The 12657-nt window shown below is 56.3% G+C and overlaps 1 protein-coding gene across 1 annotated transcript in view; it reads left to right on the top strand.

The window, feature by feature from the left end:
- The window catches only part of AAK1 (AP2 associated kinase 1), a 93413-nt gene that overhangs the window by 50932 nt on the left and 29824 nt on the right, over positions 1–12657 (top strand). Inside the window, exons 8-16 of the mRNA XM_054396636.1 lie at positions 536–639; positions 1814–1893; positions 3364–3518; positions 3627–3934; positions 5541–5750; positions 8725–8957; positions 9515–9672; positions 10483–10599; positions 12125–12220. Coding sequence (XP_054252611.1) covers positions 536–639; positions 1814–1893; positions 3364–3518; positions 3627–3934; positions 5541–5750; positions 8725–8957; positions 9515–9672; positions 10483–10599; positions 12125–12220 — 1461 coding nt within the window. The remainder of the gene's footprint in view (positions 1–535; positions 640–1813; positions 1894–3363; positions 3519–3626; positions 3935–5540; positions 5751–8724; positions 8958–9514; positions 9673–10482; positions 10600–12124; positions 12221–12657) is intronic.

The following is a 12657-nucleotide window of genomic DNA, read 5'->3' as shown; positions in this document are numbered from 1 at the left end:
CGTCAGGTTCTGTCCCTGCAGCTCCACTTGGAAATGCACAATTCAGACCCACTGCTTATTCCTTGACCCGGCAGCTGCATTTCTCCTCCTTGCCCTGGAGCCTTTGCCAGCAGCCACAGCTTGTTCATAGCTGCCTGGAAACATTCTCCTGGTCCCCCCTGCCCATCTTGCCCCTTGCTCTCTGCCCTGATGCTAAGCCCAGGCCTGCTGTCCTGTGACTGGGTGCTTTGAAAGAGGCAGGACAGGCACCCTGGGAGCATCTGCTCATACCAAGTGCAGAATCACAGAATGCTTTGGGCTCAAGGGACCCTTCAGGGTCACCCAGCCCACCCCCTTCTGCAGTGAGCAACTAGAGCAGGCTGCTCAGAGCCCCAAACCACCTGAGCTGGAATGGTGCCAGGGCTGGGGCAGCTCCAAGCCCAGGCTCTCTCCACGCTCACTGTCAAACATTGTCTGTCCTGCTGGAGTGCCACAGCTCAATCTTGTGACCCTGTCTGTTCTCTGGCTCTGATGTTAGCATCTCTGTCTTTCACAGGATACATGCTTGAGCCAGACCCTGATAAGAGACCTGACATTTATCAAGTCTCCTACTTTGCATTCAAACTGGCAAAGAAGGAATGCCCAGTGCAGAATGTCCAGGTGAGTAGCAAAGCAGTGGACTGATGGAGGGCTGCTGAAGGAGCCTGTGCAGGGGGCAGGGATCAGGAGGTTCTTTCAGGTGTTTGTTTTTCTTTGTCCCTGATTTACCTTCTCACCCAGCTGCTGGTGTGAGGCCAACCAAGAGATGTTGTGAACAGGGAGAACTGGGCCCTGCCTGTGGAACCCATCTCATTTCCAGGCACACTCAGCACAGCCTGTGCAGTTCCTAGACTGATAGACCCACAGATGGGTTGGGCTGGAAGGGGCCTGAAAGCTCATCCAGTGCCAATCCCCTGCTGTGGGCAGGGACACCTCCCACCAGCCCAGGTTGCTCAAGGCCTCATCCAACCTCCTGCAACCTGTTCCAGTCTCTCCCCACCCTCACTCTCAACAATTTCTTCCTCATCTCCAGTCTCAGTCTCCCTGCTCCAGCTCAAAGCCATTGTCCCTCATCCTGGCACTCCCAGCAGTCCCTCCCCAGCATTCCTGCAGCCCCTTCAGCTACTGGAAGGTTGCTCTAAGGTCTCCCTGGAGCCTTCTCTTCTCCAGGCTGAACAGCTCCAACTCTCCCAGGCTGTTCCCCTCTGTTTATGCTGTTTGGTTTGAAACGTCTCAGTCCTGTGTCTGGCTGGGCTTAGCCAACTGCTTAGGAAGTCCCTGAGACCTTCCCCAGCCACCTGCCCCCCCTGAGTGTGGCTTTGCAGGTTTCAGTTCTACAAGGAGTGTCTCTTTGCTGCTGTGGCCATCTGTGCCATGACATTTTATTTTGTTGTTTTGTAGTAGGAGGAAGCTGTTTGGCTTTCCTTTGCCATGTTCAGGTGGTTATTTATGGTCTTCCTGACCCAGCCATGGGTTGGGTCCTATCATGCCTGCAGTTTTTCATAGCAGCATTGCTGAGTGTTGCTGCTGCTCCCCCCAGCTATGAATCTCTGGCTTCAGATTCCAGGTGTAGTAAATGGTCCAAAAGCTGAACCAGGCTTGTCCCTTACAGGGACTCTGCCAAGCTACCATCTCCTCAGTGACCTGGGGTTGGGAGTTTGCCCTGTGTCCAGCTTGAGGGGTCATTGCTTTGGGCATCCCCCAATCCCTCTGTTTCATTGTGATGCTTTTGCAAATTATTTCTGAGTCCTTTCTGCCCTCAAAATACAAAAGTGTCTGTTTTTGGGATCTGCAGAACTCTCCAATCCCTGCTAAACTCCCAGACCCAGTTAAAGCAAGTGAAGCTGCTGCAAAGAAGAGTCAACCCAAGGCCAGGTAACCACATCTGCATGCTGCTCAGCCCTCTCCTCCTTGGCTTTTTCTGCTCTTCATTAGGAAGGATGCTTGGGGTGTTTAGCTGCTCCCTCCTGGGCTTCCTTTTACACATGGAGACAAACTCTGCTGCCTCCACCACATGTAAATAAGCAAATATCTGAAAAATCTCAGAGAGAGATCTCAGAGAAAGGTCTCAAAGAAAGGTCTCAAAGACCTCAAAGAAAAGTTTCAAAGAAGGGTGTCAAAGAAAGATCTCAAAGGAAGATCTTAAAGATCTCAGAGAAGGGTCTCAAAGAGAGATCTCAAAGAAAGATTTCAAAGACCTCAAAGAAAGATCTCAAAGATCTCAGAGAAAGGTCTCAAAGAAAGCTCTCAAAGCAAGATTTCAAAGTAAGATCTGAGAGATCTGGAGGGCAGAAAATGCAGCTATTATGGGAAGTCTTCTGCATGAGGAGGTGAGACTTGGACACTACTCAGCATGACTCAACATCTTGGCTGTTCCTACTGAAGGCTTGACAGCAGCACTTGAAGTTGATGCATTTAGAAGACTTCAGCACATCATCCATCCAGGCAGTGCCCAGAGAACCTGCTTGGGAGCAGGAGAAAGGCTGCAGTGGGCCCAGAAGTGACCCAAAGAACATGAACCTGCTGAGGAGCCACACTGGGAACTGTCCCAGTTTGAGCTGCACCCTCAGCAGCTGCTAACCTGGCTAGAATTGTTGTGACTTCTGGGGTTCCTTCTTGGGGGGACATCTGAAGAGTCTGAAAGCAGTTTCCCTACTCCTTGGGCTCTTCAGATGGAGTTTTGCTGCTGTCCTCCTCCTGCTGCTTGCATTTTCCTTCAGACTGGGCTGGAGCATCTCTCCTGTCTGGAAGTCCCAGGAATCCCCTTTGGCTTGGGAGTTGAGTGCAGAACATCTTGATCTCCTCCAAGCTAACACAGCCACAGAAGGGCAGGGTGGTGCCTGGTGGCTTTGGCTCTGTTGCTGAGTGGTTTGGGAGCTCAGTAAAGAGAGAGCAGAGATCAGCTGAGGTCAGGTGAGGGTGGATGGAGCCAAGTTAAGGTAAAGATGGCAACTGAGACAATTCTGCCCAAAGGGACCAGCTGCTCTTCAGCTGCCAATTGGTGATGTCCTTCATCTGCTCCTCCAGAACTGGCAGTGGGTTTGGACAGTGTCTGGTTGTAGCTGGAGTGAGCTGAGTGACTGTGCCAAGCGGTCCAGCCGGAGGAGATGCCACAGCTGGCAGAGAAGCCAGAATGTGATGGGGCTGGGTTGGGTGTTGTGAATGCCTCCCCTCAGTTTCCCCTGTGCTGCAGGGCTCTGGGAGGAGCTGTGCTGTGTGTCTGGCTGCTCAGAAAGGTTTCTCCTTCCTCACTCACATCCTGGAGGAGCCTTTGAACCCTTCCCTACCCCAGCTACCAGCCTCACAAGGCCTCTGCTCTCACAGCTCTTCCTTTCCTCCCCGCAGGCTGACAGACCCCATCCCTACCACAGAAACGTCCATAGCACCCCGGCAGAGGCCCAAGGCAGGGCAGACACAGCCCAACCCTGGCATCCTGCCCATCCAGCCAGCCCTGACGCCCAGGAAGAGACCCACGGCGCAGGCGGCCATGCAGCCGCAAGGTGAGGCCTCGGTGCCTGCCACCCGGACGGTGGCCAGCGGTGGGCACTGGGACCCACAGGGCTTGGGGCTTCCTCTAACAGAGCCCTCCTCTTGTGTGTCCCCAGCAGTGGCAGGGCCTGCTGCCCTGGGCAGTGGGCAGCCTGCGCTCCCTGCCAGCGGCCCCCAGCAGAAAGCAGCTGCCCAGCAGCCTCCGGCCCAGCCACAAGCCAAGCAGGCGGCGGCTCCGCAGCAGCAGGGCTCACAGGGGCAGCCCCAGGTCCCTTCTACTCAGCCACAAGCCACCCCTCAGCATCAGCAGCAGCTTTTCTTGAAGCAGCAGCTTCTGCAGCAGCAGCAACAACAGCAGCAGCAGCAGCAGCAGCAGCAGCAGGCTGCCTACTACCAGCAGCAGCAGCAGATGATGCAAGCTCAGCAGGTGAGTGTGCATGGCCCTGCCTCCGTGGAGTCAGCAAATCCTCTTGGTTGGAAGGGACCTTTAAGATCAAGCCCAACCATTCTCTAACTCTCCCAGGCCTGGTGCTAAACCATGGCCCTCAGCACCACATCTCTGTGGCTTTTAAACACCTCCAGGGCTGGGGATTCAGCCACCTCCCTGGGGAGCCTGTTGCAGTCTTTGAGAACCTTTCCAGTGAAGGAATTTCTTCTAATAGTTGTTGCATGCTTCCTGTGCTAGGGGCCTGCAAGGCCTGAACCTTGTGCCAGGGGAGGTTTAGGAACATTGTGCCAGGGGAGGTTTAGGTTGGATATCAGCAAAAGTGCCTTTGCTGCAGGAGCATGCAAGGTAGCACAGCACCAACTAGAGACCTGCAGGGGAGGCATTGAGGGGCTGGAGTGTGGCCAGAGGAGGGCAACAAAGCTGGGGAAGGGTCTGGTGAACAGGGCTGGGGAGGAGCAGCTGAGGGAGCTGGAGGTGTAGAGCCTGGAGAAGAGGAGGCTGAGGGAGACCTCATTGCTCTCTACAGCTCCCTGAAAGGAGGCTGGAGCCAGGTGGGGGTTGGGATCTGCTCCCAGGTGATGGAAGGAGAGGAAATGGCTTGGAATTGTGCAAGGGGAGGGTTAGGTTGGAGAGGAGGAAAAATTCCTTAGCTGCAAGGGTGGTAAGGGATTGGCACAGGCTGCCCAGGGAGGTGGTAGAGTCTCCATGGCTGGAGGTGTTCCAGAAACCTGTGGCCATGGCAGCTGGGGCCATGGTTTGGTGCCCATGGTGGTGCTGGGTTGGTGTTGGACTGGATGATCCTAGAGACCTTTTCCAGCTCAACTGATTCTGCAAGGCTGTATCTTTGCATTTATAGCAAGCCCCTCTCTGGGGGAAGTAGCTGCACTTTTGGGACACTTCCCAATCAGTTCCCAGTTCTCTAGCAAGGCTTTTTTCCTGTGCTGTTTGTTTGCTAAGCTGTCAGTGTAGAAGCTCTTGAGATGGTTCTGTCCTGTGCAGCCATAAACCAGGCAGTGCTGGTTAACAGTTTACAGCTCCAAGTGTCCCAGGGTCTTGAGATCAATCCTCAGCTGATGAGCAGAGCAGTGCAGTTTCTCTTCTGCTCTCTCCCAGAAGCCTGAGCTGCCTTTTTCATGCTCAAATCTGGGTCTGTTTTTGTGGTAGGCTGCTGTGGGGAGGAGGCCTGGGAGCAGCTGCTGTGTTAGACAGGATGTGTCTGAGCTGACAGCTTGGGTGCTTGAATGAGGTGTTGGGAGCAGCACAGATCCCTGCTACAATGGATTTAAGAGTGGAGCAAAGGGCCAGGGAATGAATCTTCCTGTCCTGGGGAATGGATAGACATGGAGGAGGGAGTCTGGGGCCACAGGAGAGTCTGTGCCCTGGCAGCTGTGTGGGAGGGGGACCACAGGAGGATCTGGCCTTAGAGCAGAGGCTGTTTCCTACCACTCCAAGCCATCACAGCCTGCTGGTGCTTTGCCACTTGCAGTGGCTGTCACCACTCCTGGGGCTGGCCCCCAAGCTCAGGTGCTGGTGGCCCAGGTCCCAGCTGCAGCCCAGGCACCTCAGCAAAGTGATTGTTCCCCAGTTCCCAGTGATGCAGCAAGGAGCACCAGCACAGCAGCAGCTGATGCAGAACTATTACCAGCAGCAGCAGCAGCAGCTGATGGCCCAGCAGGCAGCCATGCAGCAGAAAACAGCAGCAGCAGCAGCAGCAGCTCAGCAGAAGTCCCAAGCGCCGGCACAGCCCCAGGCCCAGCCAGGCACGGCCCAGCCAGCACAGCCCCAGGAGCAAGGGGTAAGAGCCTGGGAAGCAGCACTGGGAGTACTGGGAAGTGCTCTCCTGCAGGTCCTGCATGCTGGGAACACGCAGCAGGGCATCTGGCTGAGCCCAGGTGTTGTGGAGTCTGCTGGGCCCCCTCGGTGGCAGAGGTCAGCACTAACCTTGCAGCTTCAGCTGTGCAGCTGCTTGCAGTGCTCTGCCCAGTGGGATGCAGGGCTCTGGAGTTGTGCTCAGGGTCCATAAAAGATGAATCATGGAATCATCAGATGGTCTGGGTTGGAAGGGACCTTAAAGATCATCAAAGTTCCAACCCCCCTGCCAGGGCCAGGGATGCCTCCTACCAGCTCAGGTTGCTGCAGGCCTCATCCAACCTGGCTGTGAACAACTCCAGGCTTGGAGCCTCCATGTTTTCCCTGGGCAGCCTGTTCCAGTGCCTCACCACCGTCGTGGGGAAGAATTTCTTCCTAATGTCCAATCTCAATCCAGCTTCTTCCAGCCTGAAGCCACCACCCCTGCTGTCCCTCCATGCCTTTGTACAAAGTAGAGCACATGACTGGAAGATGAGTAGAAAGCAGAGCAGAAGGCAGAAGCAGCTGCTTAATGCAGCTTCTCTCCATCCCTCCCCTGCCATGCTGCAGTACAATTATTTGTGCTTCATGCCCCAGGATGGCACCAGAACCACTTTGTGTTGCTGATGGTTTGGCAAACTTCCCCCTGGTGCCCAGGGCTCAGGTGCAGGAGAAGGGGCACACAGCCTTCCTGGGTGTTCCTGGCATTGGGAGAGCCTTTTTCCATCCTGACTGCTGTGGACTTTTCAGAGCACCCAACCTACAAACAAAGCACTCAGCTGCTGTGCTCCCAGGAGAAATCTGTACCCAATGGCAGCTGTGGCTGCCTGCAGCAGGGCCAGGGCCAGCTGGCTGCAGTCATGGCCAGGGGAGCTGTGCCAGAGGGCAGGGTCCCTGCTGCCAGAGAGCCTCTGCAGTACCTGTGGGGGAGCTGTGCCTTGCTGCTTCCCTTCCTGGGCAATCCTGCCTGCTCATTCATGGGTTTGGGAGTACAGAGATCAGAGAATCCCAGCATGGTGGGTGGGGCTTGGAAGAGACCTCTGGAGATCATCCAATCCAACCCCCTTGCCCAGGCAGGATCACCCAGGGCAGGTCACTCAGAACACATCCAGGTGGGCATTGAAAGTCTGTCAGAGATGGAGATTCCACCACCTCTCTGGGCAGCCTTCTCCAGGGCTCTGCCACCCTCAAAGTCAGGAAGTTCCTCCTCATGTTTAGATGGAACTTCCTTTGGTCCAGTTTGTTCCCAGTACCTCTTGTCATGTCACTGGGAACCACTGAGCAGAGTCTGGCCCCATCCTCCTGACCCCCACCCCTAGATATTTGTAAATATTGAGAAGATCTCTCTTCAGCCTTCTTCTTCTCCAGGCCAAACAGCCTCAAGGCTCTCAGTATTGTCAGGGCTGGAAGGGACCTCAAGGCTCAGCCAGTCCCAACCCCCTGCCATGGGCAGGGACACCTCACACCACAGCAGGTTGCTCACAGCCACCTCCAGCCTGGCTGCAAAAACCTCCAGGGATGAGGCTTCCACCACCTCCCTGGGCAACCTCTGCCAGGCTCTCACCACCCTCCTGGGGAACAACTTCTTCCCAACATCCAATCTGAATCTCCCCACTTCTAATTTTTCTCAGTCCCTCCCAGTCCTATCACTCCCTGACACCCTCAAAAGTCCCTCCCCAGCTTTCCTGTAGCCCCCTTCAGATCCTGGAAGGCCACCAGAAGCTCTCCTGGGAGCCTTCTCCTCTCCAGCCTGCACAACCCCAACTCTCTCAGGCTGTCTCCAGAGCAGAGCAGCTCCAGCCCTCTGCTCATCCTCCTGGCCTTCTCTGGACACCTTCCAGCACCTCCAGATCCTTCCTGGAACACAGGCTCCAGAACTGTTCACAGAGCTCCAGGTGTGGTCTCAGCAGAGTGGAGCAGAGGGACAGAATCCCCTCCCTGGCCCTGCTGGCCACACTTCTCCTGCTGCAGCCCAGGATGCCTTTGGCCTCCTTGGCCACGAGGGCTCTGCCAGCCAGGGTCATCCTGTTGTCCACCAGCACTCCCAGATTCTTTTCCTCAGAGCTGCTCCCCAACAGCTCAGCCCCCAACCTGTAGTGACCATGGGGTTGTTCCTGCCCAGGTGCAGGACCCTACACTTGCCCTGCTTGAACTCCCTTCCATTTCTGCCCTCCCAGCTCTCCAGCCTTGTACTCAAGAGCTTCTTCCTAAGACCCAGTCTAAGCCTATTCTCCCTCAGTCTGAACACTGCCTCCAGCTCTGCTGTCCTCAGCAGGACAAGGACACAGAGCTGTGGAGTGAGGCCAGAGGAGGCCACAAATATGATCCCAGGGCTGGAGCAGCTCTGCTGTGAGCACAGGCTGAGGGAGCTGGGGGTGTGCAGCCTGCAGAGGAGAAGGCTCCAGGGGGACCTCAGAGCTGTCTGCCAGGACCTGAAGGGATCCTGCAGGAAGGCTGCAGAGGAACTTTTGCTGAGGGTGTCCAGAGCCAGGCCAAGGGGGAATGGTTTGAAGGTGAGGCAGAGCAGGGTTAGAGTGGAGCTGAGGAAGAAGTTGTTGAGTGTGAGGGTGGTGAGAGTCTGGCACAGGCTGCCCAGGGAGGCTGTGGCTGCCTCCTGCCTGGGGGTGTTCAAGGCCAGGCTGGATGAGACCCTGAGCAGCTGAGTCTGGCTGAGAGGTGTCCCTGCGCATGGTGGGGAGGTTGGAGGAGATGAGCTCTGAGGTCCCTTCCAACCTGAGCCATTCTTTGCCTGTGGTCATCCTGAAGTCTACAGCTCAGCAATTCCTCCTGCCCACAATTTTTTTTTTGCTTGTTTTTTCCCCCTCCAAACTATGCCCAGTCCATGACCTGATGCTCAGATCCTCCACAGCTGGTGGTCATTGTTCACAACCAGAGCCTCACTGTTTCTCTTTGCCTCCTAGGCGCAGGCAGGGCTGAGGCAGCAGCAGCAGAAGCCTCAGAGCAGCCCTCCTGCAGCAGTGCAGGGGCAGAAGCTTGGCTCCCTCACCCCTCCCTCCTCCCCCAAGACGCAGCGTGCAGGGCACAGGAGGATCCTGAGCGACGTCACCCACAGTGCAGTCTTTGGGGTTCCAGCCAGCAAGTCAACCCAGCTGCTGCAGGCAGCTGCTGCTGAGGCCAGCCTCAACAAGTCCAAGTAGGTGGCCAAGGGGAGGGAGCAGATGAGGCTCTTCAGAGCTTTCCTAGGTGAAGCTCTGAGGTGGGTGTAGGCAGCAAGCTCTGAGGGCTAAATGGGTCTGTGCCAGGCCAAGCCCACAGCAGGAAAACCTGCCCAAGGGTAGGAGTCCTCAAGTGCTGCTGTGCTGCCCAGAGCTGAGCAAGCAGAGCCTTCTGCTGGCTTACAGAAGCTGGTGGCATTCAGCTGTGCCCCTGCTGCATGCCCACTGCCTGGCATCAGCACTGCCCCAGGGGTGCTGCCTGCATCGCTCCCGTGGTGGCTGTGGGCAGGGAGCCTCCAGTGCAGGCACTGGTTTCAGATGGGGTGGTTCTGATGCTGGTGCTGACTCATGGAGGCCAACTGGTGCCAGCTTTCTGGGCATGCATGGACAGGGAGTTGTGCAGAGTGTGTGGAGGAGTAACTAAAATGCAGGAGCTTGGACCAGCTCCTTGTGTTGGGACCAGCTCCTTGTGCTGGCCAGGTGGCTTTGGGTGGGTCATTAATGACTGCTGTTGGCTTGGGCTGATCACATCCAGGTCTGCTTCCACCACACCCTCGGGTTCCCCAAGGACCTCCCAGCAGAATGTCTATAACCCTCCTGATGTCTCCACGTGGAACCCCTTCGATGATGACAACTTCTCCAAGCTGACAGCTGAGGAGCTGCTCAACAAGGACTTTGCCAAGCTGGGTGAGGGTAGGTGCCTGGGGAGGGGTCACAGCAGCCTGCTTCCAGCAGGGAAGGTGGCATGGACTGCTGAGGGCATGTTCAGATGGTTCAGACCTTCTCATCGTGGCCCTGTGTGCCTCTTGTGATGTCCCTAGCATAAGAAGGACATCAGACTGCTGGAGAGGGTCCAGAGGAGGCCACCAAGATGAGCAGAGGCTGCAGAACCTCCCCTGTGGGCACAGGCTGGGAGAGTTGGGGCTGTTCAGGCTGGAGAGGAGAAGGCTCCAGGGAGATCTCAGAGCAACCTTGCAGTACCTGAAGGGCTCCAGGAGAGCTGGGCAGGGACTCTGGACAAGGGCTGGGAGTGCCAGGATGAGGGACAATGGCTTTGAGCTGGGAGAGAGGAGATTGAGAGTGGAGATGAGGAAGAAATTCTTTTCAGTGAGGCTGGGGAGAGACTGGCATAGGTTGCCCAGGGAGGCTGTGGCTGCCTCCTGCCTGGAGGTGTTCAAGGCCAGGCTGGATGAGGCCTTGAGCAGCCTGGGCTGGTGGGAGGTGTCCCTGCCCATGGCAGGGGGTTGGCGCTGGGTGATCTTGAAGGTCCCTTCCAACCCAACCCATTCCACCAACCTGAGAGCTGAATCCCTCCAGTCTCCCTTGTCAGTCCCAGCTCTCTCTGCTGAGCAGTTGCAATGAAGTCAGCATGACCCCAGAGGTGCTGGCTGCCTCTGAGGGGCCTCCAGCTGTTGGCTGCAGAAGCTTGATAAAAATACCAAGGCAGCAGCCTGCCTTCAGAGTGGACTTTTTATTCCCCTAACTCTGCCTCTGGCATTTCAGGGAAAGCTCCAGAGAAGATGGGCAGTTCCACAGAGAACTTGATTCCAGGCTTCCAGCCTGCCTCAGCTGCAGCCCAGGCAGATGCTTTTGGTGGCTCTTCCTTCACTGCTGGATCAGGTGAGTTTGTGAATGCATCCTGCAGGGCAGAGCCTGGCCAGCACTGCAGAACCTGGCAGCTCTTTGCTATAGCCTCTTGGAAAGGGAGCTGGAAGTGGTATGAAGTGAGCTGGGCCCTGGCTCTTCAGTAAGGAAGTGTGAAGAGCACATGGGTGTGTCACAGCTGGGTAGCAGGGGCAGCAGGTACCCTCTGCAGGCTTTTGGTGAGGGAGGGAACTCAGTCAGGCCCTTGAGCTCCCAAGGAAGCTGTTGAGGTTCTGCCACAGCTCATGAGTAGAAGTGAAGTGTGTTGGGGCTGGAGGCAGCAGTCAGATGTTCTTGCTGCAGCTGTGTGAAGAAGAGGAGCAGGGATGATGATGTCCCTGCCACAGGATGAGGACAGTGGCAGACAGGAGTGAGCAGGGAGGTCCTCAGTATAGAGCAGAGCTGCTCATGGTAAAGGGGGAAGGCAAGAAGGCTTCCAAGGCTGTGCTGCCTGGGTCCAGAGGCCTGCAGTCCTTGGCTGCTCTGTGGAGCTTCTCTGCAGAGGCCTCTGCATGTGACCTTCTTTGGTGTCTTCTTTGCCATGAGCAGCCCCTGGGTGAGTTTGTGGTGCTGCTGTGTCTGCTTCAGCAGCAGCAGCAGGAGCCTGCCCAGCACAGCATGGGGAAGCTGCTGCCAGCTGCTCCAGCTGGAGGGGAGCCTCTGCCCCATCTGTGCAGCCACTGCTGCTGGTGACTGAGCAGCTGTGTGGTGCTTCCCCAGGGAAGGGCAGGAGGCCTGGGAAGAGGCTGAAGAATCCTCTGTGGGGCAAGAAGAGGCAAATCCATTTGTGCTTATTTCTATTTATAAGAAGAGCTTTAGAGGAGCTTAAAACTGAGCTTGGTGGTGTGGGCTCTCACCTGAGAGTTAAGGCCTCAGAGCCCATGGTGCCAGAGTGCTCTGGAGAGTTGCTTTATGGGCTTGTCCAGCTGCCTGTGCCCTGGCAGGATGGTCCATCAGCCTTTGTGCAGTGATGCTGAGCAGCTGCAGCTCAGCTTCTGCAGAGCCTGAGGAGCATCTGCACCTTCTGGTCTGGCTGGCTGCTGGAGCAGCTTCAGTTCTTCTGGGGTTGTCTTTAAAATGTACTCCTTGGCTCTCCTGTGCTGTGGTTCAGTGCAGGAAGCTGTGTTGGTGCTGGGCACTTGCAGCCCTTCCCTTTGCCTGCTGCAGGCTGCTGGCTCTGTTACTGCAGACACTGAGGCCAGCATGGGCTGGCTGCTGCCTCCCCTTTGTTAGGGCACTGCTCCTTTTGTGCTGCTGGAAGGTGAGAGAAAAAGCTTCCCTGTGAGGGCTTCTCCTGAGATGTGTGTGCTGGGGAGCCACAGGGCTGCAGTGCTTTGGGTTTTCCTGTTCAGCAGCAGCAGGAAACTTGTCCTGAGCCTGCCTGTGCCTGGGGGTCCTGGCAGGGCTTGGGCTGTAGGTCTGTGCTGAGTTTCTGCTCTGTGCTTTCTGCCTCTCTCTCTCTTCTCTGTTTCACTCTGCCTTTTCTCTTCCTGCTTAGCAGCTGAAAAAGCAAAAGACATCCTGGGTTTGGACACCAGCCCTTCTCTCCTGACTGTGCCTGATCCTTTCATTCCTCTCCCGCTCTCCGACACGCCAGGTAACCGACCCCTGGAGGGGCACAGGCTCCAGCTGCTTGCTCTGTGCTCTTCCAGTTGTGTTCCTAGGCCCAGCTGAGCTCCTGGGCCTCAGGCAGTGGTGCTGGGGGCTGGCAGGTCTCAGGCAGTGGTGCTGGGTGTTGGCAGCCCAGCTGAGCTCTTGGGGGGCTCTCAGGTAGCACTTCTGTGCCTCAGTGTCTGGAGGAGGTGGGAGTGGTGCTGAGCACAGAGCCCTCAGCTTCCCTGGCTTGTGGAGTTGTTTCTAACACCAGCAGCATTGGTGTCTTGAAAAGTTCAGTGTTCAAAGGCAAAAATAATCCCTGGGTGATGTTCCAATCATCCCTGCTCTGCTCTAAGCCGTTTCCAGCTCAGGCTCTAGCTTGGGAATTGTCATTTTGCTTCCTGCTAACCTCTCCTTGCCCACCAGAGTTGGGCTTTC

Source organism: Indicator indicator, chromosome 38 (assembly GCF_027791375.1).
Source record: "Indicator indicator isolate 239-I01 chromosome 38, UM_Iind_1.1, whole genome shotgun sequence".
Taxonomy (NCBI): domain Eukaryota; kingdom Metazoa; phylum Chordata; class Aves; order Piciformes; family Indicatoridae; genus Indicator; species Indicator indicator.
This window is presented reverse-complemented; position numbering and strand designations above follow the sequence as displayed.